General features: G+C 31.5%; 1 protein-coding gene and 1 long non-coding RNA gene across 4 annotated transcripts; both read right to left on the bottom strand.

The window, feature by feature from the left end:
* Positions 1–2,756: 2,756 nt before the first annotated feature.
* On the bottom strand, positions 2,757–9,443 carry LOC134700320 (baculoviral IAP repeat-containing protein 2-like). Its single transcript, XM_063561671.1, has 5 exons — positions 6,260–9,443; positions 4,694–4,875; positions 4,276–4,420; positions 3,857–4,030; positions 2,757–3,330 (listed from the first exon to the last, which is right to left on the bottom strand). The coding sequence occupies exons 1-5, from the start codon at positions 7,548–7,550 to the stop codon at positions 3,131–3,133; spliced, it is 1,992 nt and encodes a 663-aa protein (XP_063417741.1). The 5' UTR covers positions 7,551–9,443; the 3' UTR covers positions 2,757–3,130.
* Positions 9,444–17,477: 8,034 nt separating this feature from the next.
* On the bottom strand, positions 17,478–27,141 carry LOC134700444 (uncharacterized). 3 transcript variants are annotated; one of them, XR_010103874.1, is made up of 8 exons: positions 27,088–27,118; positions 23,949–25,209; positions 22,925–23,072; positions 21,689–21,859; positions 19,860–20,013; positions 19,232–19,368; positions 18,573–18,753; positions 17,478–17,967 (listed from the first exon to the last, which is right to left on the bottom strand). It is a non-coding gene; the product is annotated as an uncharacterized LOC134700444 (long non-coding RNA). The 3 variants fall into 3 exon arrangements; XR_010103876.1 differs by lacking the exon at positions 27,088–27,118 and having other exon boundaries at positions 17,576–17,967; positions 19,860–20,048; positions 23,949–26,517; XR_010103875.1 differs by lacking the exon at positions 23,949–25,209 and having other exon boundaries at positions 17,577–17,967; positions 27,088–27,141.
* Between the last annotated feature and the right edge of the window lie 237 nt (positions 27,142–27,378).

The raw sequence follows: 27,378 nt of genomic DNA, 5'->3' as shown, positions 1-27,378 counted from the left end.
AATCTTAATATTTGATCATACAACAATTACATAGTTACTTATACAACCAAAGAAAAAAAGAGAAATTGTCAAATATATAACGAAGAAGAAATGAACTATTGCAATACAAAATTACAAAGCTAAATAGAAAAAAACATTAATAAATCGACAGGAAATATACTGTAGACATAAAATGTAAACAAAGGCATTGTAATAGTATAAGAAATTAAAGAAATTGTCAGTGGTGGATCCAGAAATTTTCAGAAGGAAATGGGTCCACTGACTGCCTAAGAGGGGTCTGCTCCAGTCATGCTTCAGTGATTCTCTATATAATCAACAATAAATTGCACACAAAGGTGAGGGCGGGCAGCCTGGACAGTTCTTATACACTTCAGTATGACGTCTATTATCACTGAACTAGTTTTCATATTTGTTTAGGGGCCAGCTGAAGGACGACTCCGGGTGCGGAGTCTTTCGTTGCATTAAAGACCCATTGGTGGCCTCACTCGCCTGTTGTCCGCTCTATGGTCAGGTTGGTGTTTCTTTGACACATTCCACATTTCAATTCATAATTTAATCATGTTTGTTCCCTAAAATAAAGTAAGTTTAATCAACACATACCTTTATACAAGAACTAGAAAAATCTATTATTACTATCATTATACTGTTTTCAAATCATATGTTTACCAATACACAGGGAACAGCACTTTCGATTTTTTGTTATGTACTTATTTGTTTTCTCAGAAAAACAAAAGCTTTAAGACCAACTAGACAAAGATCGTTATAAGACAGTTTCAGTTCATTGTTTCATTTTGGTTGACATCAATTTATCACGAATACAGTTTTAAAAAATGGAGATGTCTTATCTTTATGCAAAATGTTTTTCTGTTAACTATTTCCCTATATTGTATTTTCATTAGTGATAATGCAAATATGCATTTACTTATATTATAGTTTTTTTTCAAGCGAGACTGTCTATAAAAACAAGATTGTTCCTTATTCTAGTACAAAATCAGGTTCAACCCACCATTTTTTTTCTTAAAATGTCTTATACCAAGTCAGGAATATGGCCATTGTTCTATTATAGTTCGTTTCTGTGTGTGTTACATTTAATGTTATATTTCTGTTTTGTCGTAGTTTTCCTCTTACAATTAATGTGTTTCCTTCAGTTCTAGTTTGTAACGCTGATTTGTTTTTTTCTGAAATAATTTCTGAATTTCGAACAGCGGTATACTACTGTTGCCTTTATTTATTGTCGGCTATTTAAAAGAATTTAGTTATCAATATTCTGACACATCACATGCTCTACTTGGTTGTTGAGTTAGTAAACAGATCAATAACCATAGTTTAGTAGAACGAGTGAACACTTATTTTAGAATTGAAAAAAGAGGGTAGACGGACAGACGTTTTGTTTTTCAACAGAAAACCTATGAATCTATCAGCGAATTGGTAGGAGGTAGCAGTTAATACGCCAGACGCGAATTTCGTCTACATGAGACTCACCAGTGACGCTGAGATCAAAATAGTTATCAAGCAAAACAAAAACAAATTGAAGAGCATAGAGGACCCAAAGTATCATAACGCTATGCCAACTACGGGTAAGACAATCGATTCATGTAAACTTGTCGCTCCTTTAAATGGAATCATTCTGGAGGGTTACCTATTCAACACTGTAATAAGATCATAGAATATTGGTTTTGTTTGTATAAATATTGATTATGTTATCATTGAATTTATAGCTAACTAAATATTACTAGTATGTTATATGCATATACATATTCATGTATCTACAATCTGTCGATACCTGTAACTTGGCATTGCACAAGGTCATGTTTTTTCTCTGGCTGTTTATGACGTCTTTACACTTAATCCTTTGGATGTTGGATGTGTATTTTTTATTATTTGTTAGTGGCTTTGGGCTGGCTGTCGGATATCTGTGAGTGCTCTCATACCTGTTCCTTGTGTCTATTTGTGTCAGGATGTATAAGTATCCGGCGACGTCCACTTGTATTTTTGCCCATCTGTTGAGTTAAGCCTTTTTCAACTGATTTATGTAGTTCGTTCTTGTGTTGTATTGTTGTGCCAAAGTCCCAGGTTAGGAGAGGGTTGGGATCCCGCTGGCATGTTTGGCCCCGCCACATTATTTATGTGTGTGCCTGTCCCAGGTCGGGATCCTGTAGTTCAGTGGTTGTCGTTTGTTTATGTGTTATATACTTGTTTTTCGTTCATTTTTTTAAATAAATAAGGCCGGTAGTTTTCTCGTTTGAATTGTTTTACATTGTCTTATCGGGGCCTTTTATAGCTGACTATGCGGTATGGACTTTGCTCATTGTTGAAGGCCGTACGGTAACCTATAGTTGTTAATGTATGTGTCATTTTGGTCTTTTGTGGATAGTTTTTTCATTGGCACCATCCCACATCTTCATTTGTATATTCCTGGGATAAAAAAATAATCGTGAGTGTTTCAAAAAGTGTCACAGTTTTTGCCGCAAAGGGAGTTTGATGGGAAATTGTATTGTCGATATTTACAAAATTGCAACTTATAGTGGTTGTTTGTGTAGATTTTTTGTTTGTTTGTTGACATATAGTGTTAGTTACATGCATGAGCACATGGTATTGTCTATGGTTCATTCAGAATTTTACTTGATAAAGAAGTTAGTTTCCGCTTTTTGTTATATTTGGCTGCTATATCATTGAAGTAATTCCAACATCTCGTTTTATTTTACAATTCGACACAAAATTATGGCAATTTTATTTATTCACTAAGGCATAAAGAATTCGAAGTAAAGCTAGTTTTATTATGGTACACTATTACAAATAAACAAACATAAAAGAGGCAGACTATTACATGTATTGTAATTGTGTATGTCATAACATATACAGAGAACTTTTTAAAAATAGCTAAGCATTATTGTTTACATATAGTTTAATAAATCAAAGATATCACTGATATCCATTCCAAGCTTTAAAGGGTCAATTTGTAAAATCTTTAGAAACTGGATGTCTCAATAAGCGTATGTTTCAAAGGTTTATTTAAATGCAAAGATCCCACTTCTTGACATCCTTTAGTTTTTTTTACTTCATGAATGTATGTTTAGCCATTTCTGAGTGTAATGGACTTCTTTGGTAATCCTTCTCCAGGACAACCTTCTTAACACATTATTGCCTTCACTGTTCCTTTAATGAAAGCTCTGCAGATCGGACATCGTCTTAGTGCCGGAGCACAGTTTATACACGCTGCCATATGCCCACATGGTAAAAAAACGATGGACACTGGTTCATCTAGACATATTTTGCATGTTTGTTGGTCTTTCAAGTTTCTATTTTCATCTTCAAGACTTTTCACTGATACTACAAAGAAACCATGTTCATTACATACAATACTAGCTAAGAAGAGTTATTAGATTCATTTAAATCTTGATTTTTAGTTGTAGATTAATTGGGGGGAAATAGAAACCCATTTTATTGATATTGTCAGTATATCAACATATTTTACGTTATCAATATACATTAGAAGTTCCGATGTGAACTTTTGAAAAATAAAATGATAAGGTCAACTAAATGCCTATGAAGCCAAAGATACTTGGAGCAAAGGCTAAGTCAACAACAGATTGCAAATATAAAATTAAAACTGCGAAGTAAAATCCCAAAAAATAGAAAAGGGGTTGTAACTTGGAGGAACATAAACATGTCCTTTCTTCTTTAATATAACCAAAACATAGATCAATTGTTGTATTTCAAATAGTTACAGAAAATTAACGTTGGCATACCAATATTTATGTCAGTTTACACATGTGTTTTTGTTATATCTATTCTCATGCACTACGGGATATTTGTGTTTCGGAAGACAATCTTGAATTAAGTGTTGTATACTTACATTCAATGTCTGGGTCAACTATGGCCTGTTCGTCTTTAGGTATATCCTGTAAATGATTGTTTTCTTCGTGTGCTGCTTTAGTGCTACTTTTAACAGGATCATTACAAGCCGAATGCGTTTTTTCTCTTTCTTCTTTTTCATTAATTGTTTCAAACAATAAACTTGCTGTTATATCTGAAAATCACATTATAAAATATGTATATACTTATACATTTAGAAAATATCATTGCAATCTGAACTTTTCTAAATATTGCACCACTTATTGTTATTTCATTTGAATTAGGCTGATGGTTTAAACAAGATTGCTCATTTGAATTGTTTCAATTACATATGTGAACTTTTTTTTCACTAAATCTTTCTTCGTAAAAAGTTGTTATTTTATCCTGCTCGATTATCTTATTATTTTCTAATAATATTACCATGAACTCCAGCTGTTTGTAGGCTCGTATAAGCTGATTTGACTACATTTGGTTCATATCCAAATTCTAGGATTGTTTGCACTGCTGGATTATTGGTGTAACCATTTAACCTTTTTGGCTTGATATTTTGCTCCGGATGTGAGATCTGTAATACAAATTATCATTTAAAATTATTTACCATATCATTGATTTATTTATTTTGACATAAATGTTATCCTTAATTCACTCAGCATTATAATGCATTTAATCCGAGATAATAGTAGTATTCTAAAATAGCTACCCGTACTTCAAACAATGTTATACATTTGATTTCTTTTGTCAAGCATTCGCGAAGTTAAAAAAAAATCGGACTATCTTAGTTCGCTAAAATGCAAAACAATGTTTGTTTCAGAATTTAAGCATCACTGACAGTACTTACATTTGAAATATTTTCAGGATCCTTTCCATGCTGTACATCTTCAATGAACTTTTCTCCCATACACTGTGCTACAAATTGACATTTTGGATACCACCGCGCATGTTCTGTCCATGGCAAATCCCCAACTTCCCATCTTCGCAGACCACCTCCACAAAAGAAACATCTGCAATGATCTTCTATGCCTATTTTTTTTTTAAATGAAAGAAAGCAAAAACTTGTAGTTTTAATTATCATGTTTAAATATAACAATTGAATAAATGTCTTACCGTTTTATGCTCTCGTGACTTGATCTCTAATGCAAACATTAATTGTAACAATTTAATTGCATTAATGGCTCATTTCACCAATTGATGAGACCTCATTGATGCTTGAATAGAAAATACGTAAATATCCGGACTATCTATTATAGATTAACATTCGGACAAGGTATTACTGAATGCAATGATTTTAAAGGTAAAGTACGATTTTTAACTACCTTATAGTCAGAAGTGTTTAACAGCAAATTTCAATTAAACATAATCCCTATTTTCTTGTTAAAACTGAAGTAAAAAATATATGTGATGTTATGCTATTGTTTCAGAAAAACGGAGAAGGTTTGGATCCATTAAAACGTTTAATCCCGCTGCAAATGTTTGCACCTGTCCTAAGTCAGGAATCTGATGTACAGTAGTTGTCGTTTGTTTATGTAATATATACGTGTTTCTCGTTTCTCGTTTTGTTTATATAGATTAGACCGTTGGTTTTCCCGTTTGAATGGTTTTACACTAATAATTTTGGGGCCCTTTATAGCTTGTTGTTCGGTGTGAGCCAAGGCTCCGTGTTGAAGGCCGTACTTTAACCTATAATGGTTTAATTTTTAAATTGTTATTTGGATTGAGAGTTGTCTCATTGGCACTCACACCACATCTTCCTATATCTATATATGGTAGAACGATATCTTGGCATCAACGGGTTCATGAGAGTAGTCGATTTCTAGAAAACTGTCGATCTCTTATAGTTTTTATTTGCAATAAAATATATCTAGTGCTCTCTTGAAACAGAGCAATCAGGATCGTTGATTACTGGTTTTTCTAGTTTGATTCCAGTTTTCATTTCGAGGCATTCTATAGCTGACTATATGGTATGGGATCTGCTCATTCTTGTAGGTCTCATGGTGTCATATATTTGTTTACACCCAAGTAATGTGGACTTTGGTAAAAAGTTATATCCTTGGAAAACTTACCACATTTCTGCGTTTTATATTAAACATAGAAACAATGCAAAAGGTATCATATAAGAACTTTTTCTTACTTTTGATAACAAAATGATTTACTGTTATAATCACTGCTTAGGTGTTATTTTGCATTTGAATACTTCTACATGTATATGATGATTATCAGTACACATTGATTTGTCTTGTGTATTTTTATCCAATGTCATATCATCATATTCTCAGATAATTTATGTATGCAACATATGCTGTGGATATATATTACTTTTAATTTTTTTGGAAAAGATATATTCATACTAGTATAAATCAAAACAATACAATTAGATATGTTGACTTTATTGCAAAACTATATTTACCGGTATAAAAGAAACCTGCAGTCACCAGTTCATCTGGTGATTGAGAAAGGTTAGAAGGCCAATTTGCAAATGATGACAATCGAGTTGTCCTTATAGCATATTTTGGATATTTGGGCTTTTCTAGACAAACGCCCATGCTCAGTGCCTCCATATTTGAAGTGAGTGAGCTGATAGGGACAGATGTGCGTGGTGGTTGAATTGATGACTGCAGGGCTGTGTTGTTTTCTGGAATGCTAATGAGACCATTTACGTTGTTTCGGGAAAAAACTGGGAACTCCGAATTTGTTTTCCTTGGAGATGAGCTGTTCTCTAGGCTTTCCTTAGCCAACCTGCTATCGTTGCCAGCTGTAACATTAGTTTCCATAGTAAATCTATTCCGGTCCATGGCGACATTGTTTTCTGAATATGTTTCATTTGTTTTCTTGTCCCTTGCTGGAGATGTTTCTTCTTTATTTTCCTTTATTACCGATAAGTTTGGCGCTTCTGTGGAGTTTCCACATGCACCAACAAAAATATCAGATGTCGGTCTGTCATTGGTTCTTGTTTTGATATTTAAGTTATTCACAACAAAAGAACATTGAGGTGCATTGTCTTTATGTATTTGTACTGGGCTTTCTTTTGACCTCCAATTTTTATATTTCAATCCACAAAAAGAGCAGACGACCTCATTTACGTTTCCCTCATAGTGAAATCCAGCTTCAGCAAGTCGTATCACTGAAATATTAGTATGGGGATAATTAGCAAAACTAGCTAATCTGCACCATTCAAACTGCATTGATTCCTTTAAAGACGACGTCAATCCAGTCTTCTGTTCCTTGATAAAATTGCTATAGTCCTGTGGGTTCAACACATACGTTTGAACAATTGTCCTTGGAATGAGATAGAATGTTTTAACAAGCTTGTTAATCCAGAGCCGTGTCTTCGGATGTTCCTTCAATTCTTTCATTTTTGCTTTATGTTTAGAAAATATAAAGTCAATGTCAATTTTGGACTTGCTCATTCTCTTATTTTGTTCTTGCCAACGTATTTGTTTGAAACTCATCATGATGCAACCAAGAACACATAGAATAACTGCGAAGTTTGTCTTTCTTGTAATTGATTCTGCAGGGAAGGATGTAGAATTATCGAGCTTTAGATTCTGAACAGATAATACGTTTTCGTCACAAGTACTGCTGTCACTGTCTGTTTCAACGACACTGTCTTCCAACACTTTATTCTTATCCTTCACATGTTCATGAACATACATGTCAACGTCAGTACTGTCTTCGCCATTATAGTCTGGAACAGCCATTGTGTTAGCTAGACAAAATCACAAGAGTTGTCATCGGTTTATCAATTTCATAAAAACTCATCAGTAGAACTTATATGTTTGTATAGGTCTGTCCATGCATATATATATCCAGCGCAATTATATTGCTTGTGTATATTTAAAGAGTATAGCAATTTCATTTGCTTGGTAAAATACAGCAGGAGAAATTTGAAACGAATATATTGGCCATGCTTCAACACACGACAGGATAAAAGTTACGAATATGCTATTCTTTAAAACGAAAGCAATAGTTGAATTAATTATCATATAATAATTAACAGAATAGCGAGACCTAATGAGTTGTCCTAACAGCAGCTTAAATGATTTTTTTTATATTCAGTCGCCGAAAAAATGTTCTCCACTCTCTCCAAGATAGGCAAAGGACAAGGTACGATAAGGCCCGTTTTTGTCCCCCCTATTTCTTCATTTTCTTTGGGGAGCTACTTATCACATTAAAGTATTCACTTAGGTTTGAAGTTTGTTTGGATGAACTTCAAAACCATTAATTTCGGAAAATGGGTGAGGTTTTGAGGGTAAAAGGGCAACGAAAAAAAACGATTTTTTGCCATTATTTCTTAATTTTTTAGCGTTCGCCTGCTTGACCCGGAAAAAAATTATGGCGGTTTAGACAGCAAAAACAATTCTCATGACATTAGAATAAAAAAAATCCTTGGTCACGTTGGCACAGGCACTAAAAAAAAATTGTTGAAAAATCACCTGCAAAATGAATAATAATTACAATATCTGAATAATACCAGAGAAAGTTAACTCCCCTCATCTCTTTCAGTTGTGAAAATTGGGGGCTTTGAATTTAATCCAAACAAACTTCAAACATCAGGGAATGTTTTAACATAATAAGTAGCTTTCCAAAACGGAATTTGAAAAATGAGAAAAATAGGGAGGGCCAAAAACAGGCCTTATCGTAAACGAAATCATATACACAAAACCATAATAGTATGCATGCAAGCATAAAATTCACAGACTCAAAATTAGTAGCATACATAAAGTTTATTTTTGTAGCTTAATTATTCTATATTTTAATATATTTTTATTTACCCACATTCCACTTTTGTACTTCGATTATCGAAGACCGAAAACTTATCTATGAAAAACATTAAAGAACGTGAAGATAAACAAAATAGGTAGGTATTAGAATTTTTTTAGTAAGTTTTATTTGTGATTTTGAAAACAATCAAGATAGATATTTGTTTAATATATCTTTATTCAGTATAAATTTATTTTGCTGACACGAGCTAATCCTAGCAGTACTTACAAGTTTGCTTCGTTTTATCAAATGATATATTCTATGTTTACCTCTTATTTATATGATTGCATCTAAATATAGCAAACCATGCGAGACTCTTCTAGAATGTTCAGTTAGTGATGGAAAAATACAAATAACTGTTGTTCGTAAAACATGAATAAATCTGTTAAGTTAGGGAACCCTCTGTTTTTTGTCTGAGATGGTTGCTGTCCGTGTAAAATGTTAATTGTGGATTGCCAAAAACAATGTTGTTTTATCAGTAATAAAAAAAAGAAAACTTTTGGTTTTAAAATGTTTACCTATGGTCACAATTTTCATAAAATTCTCTAAACGTTGACAATGTTGTATAAATAATTCTAACAGTGTTAAAATTACCAGTTTATTAACCTAAATATTGAAGACAACGACGATGGAACGACTGATTGCTATGTTTCGCTAAAAATAAAGTAGCTCATACAAAATTTATTTGCATAGCTTAATGATACTTTCTTCATTTACAAACACTTGACTTTGGTAAGCCGCGATTATTCGAAGAAAACATATTTGCGTACATCATCTTCTAAATGATAATTATAAAAACAAAAAACATAGATCTTTGTTAAATATATATTTTATACAATTTAAATTTATTTTGCGGACGCTATTAATACTTACATACTAGTCTTCTTCTTTTTATAGATATGATTTTCTCTATGTTTACCTCTTATTTAAATATGATTGAATCTAAATATATAACATATCATGCGATACCCTCTAGAATGTTCTGTGCGTGAAGGAAAAAAACAAAATAAGGCCGTTCGTGTTAATCTATAAATAATTTTTTATATAATTTGTGTTTTGTTCATATGACTCATACATGTCATATAGATCTAAACTATGTGTATTGATTACATAACATTTGAAAACATTGCAGTGTTGTCTTAATATGGACTTCATATAATGGCAAATGAATTAAAATCAGTTTAAAACAATATATTTAGAAAGTAGTTTATCTCTTTTGATCCATTTATAAATTTTATGGCTTTTGAACAGCGATATATAATACTTTTGTTGCCTTTTTAATATTTTGATAACAGAAAATGTTTACAATAATATATGTTAATTGGCCTGTTACGTTGTTTGTTATATTGTAGAAGCTCTTGTACAACTGAAAGAAATACCTTTTTTGTATGTCTTCTTACAAATATAAAGGTTTCTCAATTTTAACAACTTAACATGTTAACAAGTACTAACTTTTGAAAAAAAATACTCGACGTATTACGATGACTACGATAGGGGAAAAATGCCTTAGATGTACCATAAACACGATGACAACTGAACACACGTACTATTCTTAATGGTCATCATAAGGAATTGAAAAATATGGCCGTGTTTACACCTCAAAATTTACTTTGAGTACAGACAAACTGGTACTTCTAGGAAAGTTTTAAGGCATTGCAGGAACCAGATATATACAAGTTATATGCAGTATATGTTTCAGAAAATTAAAAACATACCTGAAGTAAGATGGGCAGTTTTTTTTCCAGTCTGCAGAAGATAGCAAAATGAACAAACACCTGAGTTTAATTTGATACGATCCACTAAGTTACACAGCTTAAATCACCTATTGCCTGCAGATGTATATTGTCCATCAATTGTCCATTTAAATCAATACTAGTCACAACATTAAGTATATGAGGGGAGATTCCCAAACTCTTTAGCAAAATCTAGTAAAGTTTATAATTTTCTAAACCATAAAATGCATTTAAAATTTATATATCTAGTTCCTGTCATCCCTTAAACTTTTTCAGGTGCATACTTATGAAAAGTACCAGGATTATAATTTAGTACGCCAGATGCGCGTTTTGTCTACACAAGACTCATCAGTGACGCTCATATCAAAATATTAACAAAGCCAATCAAGTACAAAGTTGAAGAGCTATGAGGATCCAAAATTCAAAAAAAGTTGTGCCAAATACGGCTAAGGTAATCTATGCCTGGGGTAAGAAACTCCTTAGTTTTTCGACAAATCCAAAGTTTTGTAAACAGGAAATTTATAAAAATGATCACATTATTGATATTCATGTCAACACCGAAGTGTTGACTACTGGGCTGGTGATACCCTCGGGGACGAAACGTCCACCAGCAATGGCATCGACCCAGTGATGTAAATAGTTATCAAAAGTACCAGGATTGTAATTTAGAACGCCAGACGCGCGTTTCGTCTACACTAGACTCATCAGTGACGCTCATATCAAAATATTAATAAGTATAAAGTTGAAGAGCAATGAGGATCCAAAATTCCAAAAAGTTGTGCCAAATACGGCTTAGGTAATCTATGCCTGGGATAAAAACATCCTTAGTTTCTTGACAAATTCAAAGTTTTGCATGTTTTGTAAACAGGAAATTTATAAAAATGATCACATTATTAATATTCATGACAACACCGAAGTCTTGACTACTGGGTTGGTGATACCCTCGGGGACGAAACGTCCACAAGCAGTGGCATAGACTCAGTGGTGTAAATAGTTATCAAAAGTACCAGGATTATAAGTTAGTACGCCAGACGCGCGTATCAAAATATTTATAAAGCCAAACAAGTACTAAGTTGAAGAGCAATGAGGATCCAAAATTTCAAAAAGTTGTGCCAGATACGGCTAAGGTAATCTATGTCTGGGATAAGAATATCCTTAGTTTTTCGACAAATCCAAAGTTTTGTAAACAGGAAATGTATAAAAATTATCATTTTATTGATATTCATGTCAACACCGAAGTGTTGAATACTGGGCTAGTGGTTCCCTTCGGGGACGAAACGTCCACCAGCAGTGGCATCGACCCAGTGGTGTAAATCGTTATCAAAAGTACCAGGATTATAATTTAGTACGCCAGACGCGCGTTTCGTCTACACAAGACTCATCAGTGATGCTCATATCAAAATATTAATAAAGCCAAACAAGTACAAAATTGAAAAGCAATGAGGATCCAAAATTCCAAAAAGTTGTGCCAAATACGGCTAAGGTTATCTATGCCTGGGATAGGAAAATACTTAGTTTTTCGAAAATTCAAAGTTTTGTAATCAGGAAATTTATAAAAATTTAGGTGTCTTTTTTACTTTTCTACTTTTTACACAAGTATTCCACATTCCAAACTAAAAGACAAATTGAAAGAGTTGGTATTGCTTTGCTTTATAAAAAAAGAATGGCCAACGTAGATACAAGTATCTTGTCTTAGGAAGGAATAAATCCTACTTTGCAATTCATTTTATTTTTATAAACAGGAAATTTATAAAAATGATCACATTACCGAAGTGTTGACTACTGGGCTGGTGATACCATCGGGGACGAAACGTCCACCAGCAGTGGCATCGACCCAGTAGTGTAAATAGTTATCAAAAGTACCAGGATTATAATTAAGTACGCCAGACGCGCGTTTCGTCTACACAAGACTCATCAGTGACGCTCATATAAAAAAAATTAAAGCCAAACAAGTACAAAGTTTAAGAGCAATGAGGATTTAAAATTCCAAAAAGTTGTGCCCAAAGGTTTGTCTGTACTCAGAGTAAAATTTTTGGTGAAAATACGGTCGTATTTGCCAAAAGGTTATGATGAACCTTAAACTTTACAACCATTGCGATAACTTCAGAAGCTAAGGTATGAAATAATTATTATTAAGGATGTACCTAGGCGAGGTTTTTGAATAAGTGTCAAATCTTCGGACTCCTTGTTTTTTTTCCATACGATACAAGGTAGAATAGTTTGCCCCATAACACCTATTTTTCTTTTAACATAAAACTTAATAACTCATAAAAGGTCATTTGAAAATATTTAAGCATTCTTGATTTTCTTATTGTGATTTGAGACCCAAATAATACCAATGCCAATATAAGGTAAAAGTCCGAGCCAGCATTTTCCCGCCATATTTTATAAATCAAATATCTTGAAAAATAGCTTCATGACCTATCAATATTTTTAGCTAATTTGATCTTTAACAAATACTTTTTCAGCTTACAGTAGCAATTTTGAATTCTTGATTTATTTAATTTTACCTTATATCACCTATGTACATCTTTAAGTACCCGCCTGTGTAATTCACATGTAAAAGATATATACAATGTTATATAAAACAAATAGCGCATCTTAGATTTTCAATGATAAATATACAAATATAAACTTAAAAATTAAATGTCAGAGATGTAAACACTTTACGTGCATATATATATATATATAACGGACGGACGCCGAATAGGATTTGTAACGCATCTTTTGACTGGTATTAAATATAATTTATTGTGCTCTTTATATTTTTAGATCCAATCCCTCTTTTAAAAATATTTAAAACCCTTATTTCAAGTATTATATTAGGTAGGCTATCAACAATTATTCGTAATGTATGTCTATCAAATTTTCTGTCGCATTACATTACACAAAATTGTCACCAAGAAGATTTATGTTTAAGCTGAAATTTTCCTTTATCACTTTTGAAAACTTACTGTATCTGGTTTAAATCCAATACTTACCTGTGAAGACATTATAAATATATTAAAAAAAATTGAGAATGGAAATGGGGAATGTGTCAAAGAGACAACAACCCGACAATAGAGTAGACAACAGTTGTTGGCCACCAATGGGTCTTCAATGCAGCGAGAAACTCCCGCACCCGGAGGTGTCCTTCACAGCTCGCCTCTACACAAATATGTATACTAGTTCAGTGATAATGGACGTCATACTAAACTCTGAATTATACACATAACTAAAATAATAAATGTCAGAGGCTCCTGACTTTGGACAGGCGCAAAAATTCGGCAGGGTTAAGCATGTTTTTTTTAAATGTCAGCCCTCCCCCTTTACCTCTAGCCAATGTAGAAAAATAAAAACAAAACAGTACGCACAGTAAAACTCAGTTAAGAGAAGTCCGAGTATGTTTTATGATTAAGAACTTTGAACAAAGTAGCAGTTTAAGAAAGTTGCAAAAAGAAGTATCATAATATCTAACAAAACGATACAGATTGTTGATATATGTTTTTTTCAGACAAATACAGCAGAATATCAACTAAATTTATACTGATGATGAAGATAATTTTGTGACTTACACATGTAACAGAAATTTAATACTATCCAGCAGTTAAAAGTTTATTCATACTGAAGGAGTTTGACGATGAAACAAAAACATTTCTATTTATCTTTACAAAATGAACATTTAATCAAAGAAAAAGTACACTAAAGAAGATGTGGTACCAATGAGACAACTCTCCACAAGCGGTCAAATGCAACAGTAATAATAGTCAATAATGAACAGAATTCCTTTTCCTTTTTTAATCAAATGTTTAAAAATGTCATTTTTTTCAATTGAACTCAATTAACCTGTTATGCTACTTTTTGTCACTACATTATATAACATTGACACTTTAATCCCATCATGTAGAGTATCATTTCCTGCGTTCGAATTTGAAACGACTTAGCAGAATTTGCTTAGCTTGGTATACTCTTTAAATTCGTGTTTGATGTGGTCTTTCGTGTTTTAATTGAGTGCCAATGATAAGTCTTAGCTATATAGGTTGACGAAACTCGTATTTAACGTAGCAAATTTTAAGCCTGGTATCAATGATATGTTTTCATACATCTCACATTGTATAATTACTTTTAAGATATAAAGTGTTTTTGGTAAGTGTTATTTTAAAAACAGGTTATTATAATTATTGAATTAATAACACCAACACTTACCTTATATACCTTATCTGTATTATTGTATTAATAGCTCTATGTATGTTCTTGTTTTTATATATTGCCATATAAAAGAGAATGCAAAAGATACGAAACGGCTCATTTATTTTTTTTAGTTGAAGTTATATCTGACAATATCATGACAAATAACAAAAAAAAAAGAAAGGACAAAATACTGTCTGCAAAATAACTTAATAAAACACTTAAGACTTAGAAACACGAACCCTACTACAAACAAATTGGAAGACGTAAAAGGTGTAACAAAGGATAAACAGATAGAACATGTTTTATGTTTTAAAAAGTTCATTCCTATCTTCATGATAATCAAACACATTTTGCATAGAGTCCAATAAAAACTTCTGATGTAGCAATGCAAGAGATGATCGCGAACGGGTAAAACTTCTATGTACATACATGTATCTCTTTAACATAATGTTATTATATTCAATCGTGTGATGAACATTTCATCTTCTATAATGAATATTATTATGAATAATTAACTTGAATAATATAATATACAAACGATATCATTTAAGTGCATCGCATATATAGTTCAACATTTACTAAACACGTTATATTATGTTGTTTTAAGATAACAATATAGGTATTGCATTTACAATTATAACGAAGTGAAGGACACAGCATGTGATTATTGCATAATAAAACAACTTAAGCCCGTGTGATACAATTGCCTTTATTTAGAGATGTAAAAATTCGGTAAACTGTACGCACCATTATTAGTACAACACCTGATGTAACGACAAATGTGCACTAAAACTTTTTGAGTAAATGTCCAGTCAGCATATTAGTCCATTTCACAGGAAAAAAAGTTGTAAATAAAGGCAACAGTAGTATACCGCTGTTCAAAACTCATAAATCCATGGACAAAAAACAAAATCGGGATAACAAACTAAAGCTGAGGGAAACGCATTAAATATAAGAGGAGAACAACGACACAACATTACAATGTAACACACACTGAAACGGACAAAGCATCAGACAAAAATAACGAGAATAACAAATATAACATCAAAACCAAATACATGAATTTGGGATAGACAAGTACCGTGACACGAAAAAGAGACAAAAGCTATTAGTGTAAAAGAACACAATTCGAAAAAAAGTATATCATAGCCCAAACAAACTACTCTAAGAAACATTCAAAACGGAAAGTCCGCAATCAAATAGCAAACAAACGCTTAAACACATCAAACGTATGGACAATAACAGTCACATTTCTGACTTGGTAAAGGTATTTTCTTATTTAGAAAATGGTGGAAAAAAACTGGTTGTATAGCTAGCTAAACCTCTTACTTGTATGACAGTCACTCATAACTTTATGCTGAACAACAACACGAACTCTGACAAGAAGGGGTTGATTTGGAAGGGGAAAAATGATCCTGTTCTACTAATGTCAGCACTCGTTTTGCTTCTGGCAAGGAAAACATTTATTTTGTCGTGAGTTTTGTTTTCAGCGGACCCTGTTGTCAATTTTTAGATAAAAACGCGATGTAGTAGATTTAACTGTAACTGTAGTATCCTTCATTTTAATTTCGATAGAATAGGTACGTTCAACGTAATAACAAAAGTATGAATTCCTGATGTGAGAATAGCATCTCTATATCGGAACGTTTAATACCTACTTTTTATTCTGTATAAGACGCTTTTGTATGATGAATGTCTCATGTAAAGTAAGCAACAAGTTGGCAAGAACAGGAGCACGGTTAGTTTCCATTGAAATATCGATTGTTTTATTAAAAACAAAACACGTTCTGTAAAAGTAAGTTGTAAAAGAATGGTAAACGATACAAAAGTAACATTCAAACTCAAGGTCAAAAATAAGCTGACAACACCATGGTTAAAAAAAGAAAAAGACTAAAAGATAAACAACAGTACACACAACCTATCATTGAATACTAACGACTGAGAAACACGAACTTTACCACAATTGTAAGTATCTTAAATTGATTATGTTAGTATCAAACTGCGCCTGAAGTATGTCTTAATAAACATTTAAGACATATGTAGTTAACGTTTTCTATATCTCTGAGTGATATGGATTTCCGCAAGTTCCAAACGAAGGAAGACTATTCAATGCAGCATAATAAAAAACTAACAAAACCGCAGACCGGATATAATAGTGACTTAGTATGATAATTTCAGATTTCCAACTTCACAACTTTTTATATGAGCATATCTTACGTCAGAGAAATCATTAAAGCCCTCGGTTACAAAATACCAAGTCCAATTAGGTTCTTTAATATGGTGTACGATATATTTATTTTATTCATATTCCACACATCAACTTTGAAATAGTATGTACAGAAAATTAAACATGTTACTAGTTGGGGCGCAATTGATTTTGATTTCTTTTCTTTTAATTTTGTTTATTCGATATTAATGGATATTCTCTAACTATCAAACAGTATATTTGAAATTTGACGTTTAATATATATGCTGATAATAAATGAACAAGCAAATCAGTGCTAGTGATTTTATTAAGTAAAAGAACATTTTATGGAATAAAATCAAAGATAAACCATACTTTAAATGCATGTTCTTAAACATTAACGGTACGAAAATTGCATAGACCCTTTTCATGTAGACACATTTTTGCAACAATTATGTTATTTGTTCTTAATCGAATAATGTATGATTACATTTATACGACATAACCATACAGAATAAAATGATAATGCGATTATACTAACAGCATATGTACGACAAAAGGAATTAGTAGTACCTAATACAATTTATTAAAGTCATTTCTTTAACCATACAGAAAATTTGTGATAATAATTAATAAAAAAAATCCTGTGAAGTGTGCGGATTTTGGAAGATGTAAAGATGTAAAATACAATTTTATGAACCTAAAATGTATTATGATAAGCAAGATGTTGATATTGTTTATTTGTTATTATTTGATATCTTTTTTTAACTGTTATAAATAATTATTTGTTATTATTTGTTATCATTTTTTAATGAATAATAACAAATAACAAATAATAATTGAAAGCAATTAAAAAATGATAACAAATAATAACAAATCAACAATATAAACATCTTTCTTATCATAATACATTTTAGGTTCAGGAAATTGTATTTTACATCTTTACATCTTCCAAAATCCGCACACTTCACAGCTTTTTAAAAAAAATCTATTTACATAAAGGGACATTTGAATTCATTTGATAATTAGAATTATTTCTAAAGTGTTAAATCGTTCTGGAAATATTTCAGCACATCATAGCTTTAACAGTTCCTTTAATAAAAGCTCAACAGATTGGATACCTTCTCAACGCTGGAGCGCAATAAATGCATGCAGCCATGTGGTCACATGGGAGAAAAACCAAGGCAACCGGTTCGGCTAGACAAATCTTACAGGTTTGTTGATCTTTTAAATTCCGGTTCTTCTCTTCCAGACTCATGTTAGATTCTGAAAGTAGAGGTTTATGATTAGATAGTATAGCAAAAAAATAAATGCATTTCAAATTCATTATATTATTCCTTTCTTTCACAGACAGACAGATAGACATGGTTTATTAACATAAGAAACTTGTCAAATTTGAGATTCTTCCTATCCTTTCGGAGCACCTGAGATCACCACCAGTTTTAGTGGGGTTCGTGTTGTCTAGTCTTTGATTTTCTGTGGTTGGTCAACTGTTCTATTGTTTGTCTGTATGTTAAGGTGGTTTTTTTGCCATGACGTTGTCGGTATATTTTCGATCTATGAGTTTGACTGTCCCTCTGGTGTCTTTCATCCAATTTTTGAAAAGTTTGCCAAGGCCTACGGAATGAAAATATTTTTATATCAGATACTAATACAATGACTGATAACCAAGTACTGAATTATTTAGAGAGTATTTATTTGACTGGACTGTATAAACAAAATATTCAATAGAACGCTATAAACTGGGTTACTAATATTGTACGAACTTCTGGTAAATGGTGTCAAGTTTCATATGAATTTTTATTTTCATTGTCGTTTTTAATAAATGTTCTTGTTTTTAGGGGATACTTCTTATATATGTGAATGCTCACATTCAAGTGTTGGATCTATTTTTTCAATGGTGTCTGGTGTTTTGTTGCAATGTTTTGTATCGTCTGCTTTTTTTTTCTTATGTTGTGCTACAACTATCAATAGTCTGGTCAAAAGAGGCAAGTTGATTTTCACTATCTTCTTTTTCACAAATTGTCTCTGATAATAGCGCTGCCCCAATATCTGTAAAAACAAGTTTGTTTTATAATGTATACATATTTGCAAGTAGCCAAAACACAGAAACGTATGACATTTATCGTCTTGTAATTTTATATTTATATAGCTATGATTGTACTGTTAATGCACTTTTTTCTTCTACATCGATCATTGTGAACATCAAATTATTAAATTGTTAAGAAATAAATGATAATATATCATCAACCATACCAAGCAAGTACTTTTGGTACATAGATGTAACAGCAGTATACCGCTGTTCAATAGCCACAATTCTATTTTGCGAAAACAAATCCGAGTAACACATCAAAACCGAAGAAAACACATCAGTGACTCTCAAAACAGATGTAACCTTATCCCAATTGAACTATTTTTGGTAAACTGTTGAGACGAAAATGCCAGTACAATATGTAAACTGTTAGGTCTATCATCTATACTTTTATCTTTAATGCTGAGCTCATGGTGAATAGTACAAATATATACAAACCATATATTCCAGATTCTTTCAATCTTGTATAGGCTGTCTTTACAACTACAAATTCGGTTCCTAAATCAAAAATTGTTTTTCCTGTTGGATTATTTGTCTACCCATTTAATTCACTAGTTGTGATCTTTTTCGTCCACCTGAAATATTAAACAACAGAAGCTTCAATTGCGTGAATCTAGTATAATTAGTATAAATTAGTGCAAAACATGTGTATACAAATAAAATTATCTTCGTCTATGTGTTTGGTATAGTGTCATAGAAATAAGAAGACTTGGTATGAGTGCCAATAAGACAACTCTCCATCCAAGTCACAATGTGTAAAAAGGAAACAGTTAAAGGTCAAAGTCTTCAACACAGAACCTTGACTCAATCCAAATAGCAACCTTTAAAAGGCCACAAAATGACAGGAAAACCAGCGGTCTAATCTATATAAAAATAGCGAAACGAGAAAACATATGAACCCCACCATAAAAACGGCAACTACTGAACAACAGGTTGTGACTAAGGAAATATGCAAATGAATGCAGCGGGCTTAAACGTTTTAATAGCCTCTTATCTCCAGCTTATTCAGAAGTTACTTATGCATAGCGCCATAAATTGAAGTGTACACTATTTGATTTGTACTTACACTTTTTCGTAACTTCTTGTTTTTTTTCCCTTTTGTACATCCTCAATAAATTTCTCTCCTTTGTATTGTATAACAAATGGGCACTAAGTCTTGAGATACCATCAATCATAATCTGTCTAAGGCAAATCTCCCTTCTCACATCTTCTTATACCTCCTTCATAGAAAAAGCATTTACAACAATCCACAGAACTAAATAAAACGTTTTAAAATTCATTGTTGTTATACTATAAAACATTAAAATATTTGTTCTCGTTTTATCAATTTCATTTAAATCTTCTAAATTCTATAAAAAATGGGCGAATAGCAAATTATCTTATTGATATGGTCAGTATATAAATACATGTTGCATTATCATTATTCATTGACAAGTGATTTAACGATTTGACTGGTAAATATATAGAGCTATAAAGACATAGATTTGCCTAAGAGGTTAAAGATTAGGGAGCAAATGCAAAATTGACAAAACATAATGCATATCAAATAAAGTTTGAGCAATTATGATTAAGAAAACTTAAAAACGGGATGGTACTCTGAAATATTAACATTTCCGTGCTACTTCAAACCAATCACAAAGTAAGATGTTGTATATCAAATAGTAATAGAGATATACAATTTCGGTATAAGTTCGGTAAGGGCCATGTTTAGCCTTAATTATAAAGTTCAATGTAACAAAATGAAAAATGTTTCAAGTTGTCTTTAAGTCATGTGAGAATGTTAAATATATCTATTTTTGGTCAAAGGCTTTTTCTACGTTGATTTTCACATCTAAAGATTCGAGATTTTGGCAACATTTGACCAAATCGGTCGAATTTCAACAAAAATTAGTTCATATGAAGCTTAGGCGTCTACAAACTAAATATTTAAAGTAGACTTGTAAAATATCTTTACAAAAATTATTTTTAAAGACGTATGCGCTCTTTGTTTCCTGTCCAATAATCGATAGAGATTTACTTATTTTCTGAGATTTTTTTGTGGAAAATCAAAATAAGTACTATTTGTGACGTCACAGATAAAACGCAAGAACGTAAATTTTCAGCAAAAGGGATTATTTCCTATGTAGTCACTTTATTAAATATGATTCATTGTGAGATTGGTCAATAAATCCTAATTTAAAATTTAAGCTAAAAAAGGGGGACCATTTTAGGACCTTACCGAATCTACTCTTATTTTCATCCTAACAATTCCATTAGTGACCTCATCATTGACAGAATGACGTTTGAATAACGTCAAACACGCGACTCTTCTCTAGATTTTATGTGAACCTTGCCATTCAGTGACAGGACTTCATATATTTCAATCCGTCATTGGTTGATTTCAAATACATATAAGCAATGAATGTGGTTGTAAAATTTGATAGATGTTTTTAGTGCTTCTTTGTAAAATTTTGTTTGCCTTTGTTCTTATCGAGATTGTGACTGCCGTACCCCTATTTTGTACCTACTATGTCTGTTTTCCTCACACATCATTGCAAATATAATGGAATTTTTGATGCGACTGTCATACAATAGAGAAGTTAAGCGCTATACAAGGTTACATCCATCATTTTCTATATTCGAAAATGCCTGTATCAAGTCAGGAATGTGACAGTTGTTGCCCATTCGTTTCATGTGTTTTATCATTTGATTTTTCCATTTGATTAGGAAATTACCGTTTTGAATTTTTCTCAGAGTGCAGTATTTTTGTGATGTTACTTTTTTCTGTCCATAAATATGTTTTTTTCTGATATTAATCTTACGCTCTATTGGATATTTGATATTTGCTGTTTCAGAAGATGATCTTGAATTTTTCGTAAATGTGTTTTCGTCTAGAGTAAAATTTTATACACTTACATTCAATGTATGGGTCAATATTTGTCTGTTCGTCTAAGGTGTAACCTGGATATGATTTTTGGCTTCATATGCTGATTGATGAATACTTTGAACAGGATGATTAAAAGCCGTTTGTTTTGTTCTCTTCTCCTTTTGTATTAATTATTTCAAACAACAAACTAGTTGTTATATCTGAAAAAAGAACATTATGAAATATGTAAATACATAAGTACAATTGATTGTTTGAATTGATTTTTTACTGCATATGTGAAATTTTTTTTTTTACCAAATCTTCCTCATAAGTTGTTTTTCTATCCTTCTCGATTAACTTAATAACTACTACCAATATTATCTTGAACTTTAGATATTTGTAAGATCGTTAAAGCTGATTTGACTACATTTCGTTCATATCTAAACTCAATTATAATTCAAATTATTTCCAACTTCATTGATCATTTTTTCAATTATTTTGATATAAATTTTATCCTTACTTTACTCTGTATTATAAAACATCATAATACATTTAAGGGGGCTTGCAGGTCTTAATGATTTTTCTTATTCAATATAGGATTTAGCTATATTTTTCCATAAATGACCTTTATCTATTACTTAATAGAAAAATGAAATAAAAAAATGGGGTCACCGTTCATTTACGGTCACAATCTGTCTTCGAAAGAAGCATACATTTTTGTTAATGTCCTTTTTTTCTGTTGAACTAATAGGAGAAATAGCGGTTATATCGAAATAAAAAAAGAACTAAATTCGAAAACAATTATAAAAAAAATATAGGTCACCGATGATTTAAAAAAGATATTTAAATTTTAATGCTAAAATATGGCATTTTTGCATCAAAGGGAAATGATTTTGAGCTTTTTCAATGATATCTACATTTAAAAAGTCACCTGGGGTCAACACGAATTAATTTTTTTTGGAATGATTTTTGTACCATATGATAGTGAAACAACTAATTAAGGTAATTAATAAAATTTGTAATGAAAAGTTTTGTTTTTTTTCTAAAAATCTTAAACCCGCAAGCCTCCTTAGTGCGAGATAAAAGTAGAGTGTTAAATACTGCCAGTACTTCAAACAATGTAAAAAAGAAATATTCTTATAGATAGATATAGGAAGATGTGGTGTTATGCCTTTCTAAAAGTACAGATTTGTAATGCATTGGCGAAGATAAAATCTCAGACAATATAATGTCACAAAAATGTAAAACTATTTGCTGTTATAGAGTTTAAGCATGTTGGTTCTTACATTTGAAATATTTTCAGGATCCTTTACATGATGCACATCTTCAATGAACTTTTCTTCCATACGCTGTTTTGCATATTGGCATTTCGGAAACCACCGCGCATGCTCTGTCCATTGGAAATCCCGAAGATCTCATCCTCACAGACCACATCTGCAAAAGAAACATCTGCAGTTGTCCTCTATATTTAATTATGAAAATCTTGGAACTTGAACCGTACAACTTATTCTGTTATTTATCATGGTCAAGTAAAACAATTTTTTCATAAATGACTTATTATTTATGCTTTTATGACTTGATCTGTCATACAAACAATAATGGTAACAATATATATGCATTATTTGCGCAGCTAACTAATTGATGTTCCTCATTGACGCTTGATTAGAACAAACGTAAGGTCAAACCCGGACTATGAATTAAAGATTTACATTTAGGAGAACATTCCTTAATACAATGATTTAAAAAAAAAAATAGGACGGTGCTTAACTACCTTGTATTTCAAAAGAGTCAAACAGAACATTTCTATTTGACAAACTCCATATTTTCATGTCAACACCGAAATACGTAATATAATAGATTTATATTTTATTTGCTGCTTGAAACGGTGTTACAAGGGTCTTTGCTTTCTGGTTTGCATTGTTTGATCTTTTTTCATTTTAAAATTCTTTAGCTGACTATGAAATCTGCTCAATGTTGCAGACCTTACGGTTTCAAATAGTTGTCTACACCCAAGTAACTTGGACATTGATGGAGATTTATATCATTGGATTGGACAGTTATGGTTATAATAACTGTTCAGGTGTAATGTTGAATTTGAATACTACTACATGATAATTATCAGTACACATTGATTTGTCTCGTGTATTTTTATCCATTGTCATATCATCATATTCTCAGATAATTTATGCAAGCAAAATATGCTGTGGACAAGTATTACTTTAGTTTATTCATAAACAGATATATCGATATTGATATAAATAAAAACAATACAATTAGATATGTTGACTTTATTACAAAATATATATTTACCGGTATAAAAGGCACCTGCAGTCACTAACTCATCTACGGCCAATTTGCATATGATGACAATCGAGATGTCTTTATAACATATTTTGATATTTGGGCTTCTCTAGACAAACACCTATGCTCAATGTCTCCATATTTGAAGTGAGTTGAGTCACAGGGACTGCTGTGCGTGGTGATTGCCGTGATGACTACAGACCTCTATTGTTTTCTGGAATTTACCAGTTATGTTGTTAGGGTGACAAGCTACAAAAATGTAGGAAATCACAATTTGTTCTCCTTGTTCAATAGTAAATCTTTTCCGGTCCATAGCTACATTGTTCCTGACTATGTTTCTTTTGTTTCTTTTGTTTTCTTTTTCCTTGCTGAATTCAAAGATGTTTCATCTTTATTTTCTTTTATTATCGATATTTTTGGCGCTTCCGTGGAGTTTTCCCATGAACCAACAAAACTATATGTCGTCTCTATATCATTGTTTATTGATATCATATTTAAGATTTGCACACCACAATAGTATTGAGGTGCATTGTCTTTATGTATATGTCCTGGGCTCTGGTTTGACCTCCAGTTTTTTTGTTTTAATTTACAACAAAAGCAGACGACTTCATTTGCGTTTCCCTTATAATGAAATCCAGCTTCTGCAAACCGTTTTGCAGAAATGCTAGTATATGGATAATTCGCAAAACTTGCTAATATGCACCATTCAAACTGCGCAGATTCCTGTCATTTCAGTTTTATGTTCCTTAATTAAATTATTATAGTCCTGTGACTTTCAATCTTAAGGTTTGCACAATTTTTCTTGGACAGTGATAGAATTTTTTTAAAACTTGTTTATCCATAAAGTCTTCTGATATTCCTTCAATTCTTTCGTTTTTGCTTTATGTTAAGAATAGTTAAAGTCAATGTAAATTTTTGACCTTTCGCTTGTATTGCCAATTCGTTCTTTTGATACCAATCATTATGCAGCCATTAACACAAAAATAACTGCGAGGTTTGTCTTTTTTTCTAATTGATTTTACAAGTAAGGTAATATAATCATCGTGCTCTAGATTTTGAATAGATGTTTCATTTCCTTCACACGAAATGCGTTCTATTACCATATCAAAGTCACTCTCTTCCACCATATCAAAGACACTCTCTTCTACCATTTCAACGACACTCTCTTCCACCATTTTTAATTCATCTTTTACATATTATTTTTATAAGTATATTACAGACGACACAAAGTTGAGCAATCAGATGAATTTTCCAAAACTATTGATGATACCTATCAATTGATAATTTCTATTTCATTAGTAACTATCATCATGTTTTTATTTATTTTTTTCATTTTCCTAATATTTTTTTCGTGTTTTTTTTTTTCTCTCCATATAATAATTTTATTATAACACACTCAACCCTGTTCATCGCAGTTTCATTAAAGGTTCACCTATACACTTCAATAAAAAAAAAGGCTGTGTTTACACCATAAAATTATCTCTGAATGCAGACAAAACTGTGTAATGTTACAAGTTTAAAATCCTGGCAGCACTTAGATATATAGAATTGTAATCATTTTTGTGTTTTAAAAAGAAAAAAACAAAATTGTGGATTGTGATTAACATTTTCTTTCCTTGTCATAAATGGTGTAAAAATAAACAAAGTCATGTGAAATCTTTGAGATGTTCCCCTTAGGGAATGATTGTATTGTATCTGGATAATAGAAATCTACTCAACAAAAGTTATTTAAATAGTGTAAATTGAATCAATAAAAACACAGGTGTGTGTGTTTATTTCACTATTTTCTGTAGCAAGGAAACAAAATGTTCATCAAAATCCATCAAGGTTTTTAACTTTTAAAAACACAACTAGATGAAACAATTATTTACCGAGGTGTTTGCAGGCTTTTAAACTGTTTAGATTACACATATGTGCCTGTACTAAGTGAAAATTTCATGGTGTAAACAGTCATTCTGTTAAAGTGTGTAGATAAACTTTTTTAATTTATTACTCACCAAAATGTAATACTAAAGTAAATTAAGGACTGAGTGTATATACATAATATTTATGATATATTAATTAAGAGTGCAATTATTACTTGATTTATTTCACTTGACTGGGCGGGTTCGCTCATTGTAGACAAGTCCATCTATAGATAAGTGGTTCGGGATAAATTCATCAATGAAGTGACCAGTTATTCGTCCCATATCTCACATTTAGTTCTTTTTTATATCCGTTTGATGACTCTTATAGGTGATTAGAAATCAATAATAATTATAACGGCAATCATCCTTATAGCACACATCTTCAAATAGACTGTTTTTTGCAGAAGTTGAAATACTATTGGTAATACCATATAAGTGATATGCCGCCTACCAAAATGAAAAACAACAACAGCGAAAACTTTTCAGGTTGATTTAATTTAATCAATTTCGACATCACTACTGTTTTCGTCACTATATACTGGTTCTGCCATTTAGTAATTAGCTAAGGTGTACAAAATCATGATCTGTTAATCATTTTCGTAAAGCTTATGAGAAGAACCTAGATTATTTCAGGTCTGTCCTTGAATACGTCTCTGTCATAAAATATTTTGTAATCTTATTTAGCTGATAACATTTGTCATTCATAATATTATACTTATATTTCATTATTTATATTATTTGTTGTCATTGTCCAACCGTCATTGATACAAACTGTTTGTAATTATAAAACATGCGTGTAATTATTCACTGATGCTATTATGTTTGTATATGTAAATTCTATAAGCTGTATTGCTTCTGAATAAAAGACTATTATTGTTATAAGTTATAAGAAGGTTAACATATTTATGAACAGCTAAAAAACATAAATAATATGTATGTTAATGGTTAACTGTGAAAATAATAATATGGGAATTGAAAAGGATATTTCTGTTTTAAATCTATGAAGGTTAAAAATGTTACTGATTCCTGAATATTTTACCAGAAATTTAACCTAACGACGACGCCGACGACGGAAAGCAGGATCGCTGTGTCTCTTTTCGGCGCCATTAGGTATCAATTAAAAATTATTAAGCCCGATGAGAAAAAACTTATTTTTTTCAAAAGGCAATCAACGAAAAATCTTTGCTTTGAAATTATTGTTATTCAACTTAATTTATTTTGCCGACGCTTGAAATACTTACAATAAATCTTCCCTCCTAATCTGACAGTTATGAAATACTATATGTTTACTTCTTTTTATTTATGTGATTTAAGATTCTAAAATTAGCGTTCGTTCGATACTTTTCTATTACTTTCAGCTCGTGATAGAAAAAAAACAATAATGATTATTCTTTGAACTATAAATAGATTCTTTTTAGATCTATGACTCTAAATGTGACATTTATGAAACGCTATATGATTACCTTCGATACTTTTCTAGTACTTTCAGCTCGTGATGGAAAAAAATTACAATAATGATTGTTCTTTCGAAC

This window comes from Mytilus trossulus, unplaced genomic scaffold (genome assembly GCF_036588685.1).
Source record: "Mytilus trossulus isolate FHL-02 unplaced genomic scaffold, PNRI_Mtr1.1.1.hap1 h1tg000138l__unscaffolded, whole genome shotgun sequence".
NCBI lineage: Eukaryota > Metazoa > Mollusca > Bivalvia > Mytilida > Mytilidae > Mytilus > Mytilus trossulus.
Note: the sequence above shows the minus strand (reverse complement) of the source record. Positions and strands in the feature narration are given on the sequence as shown.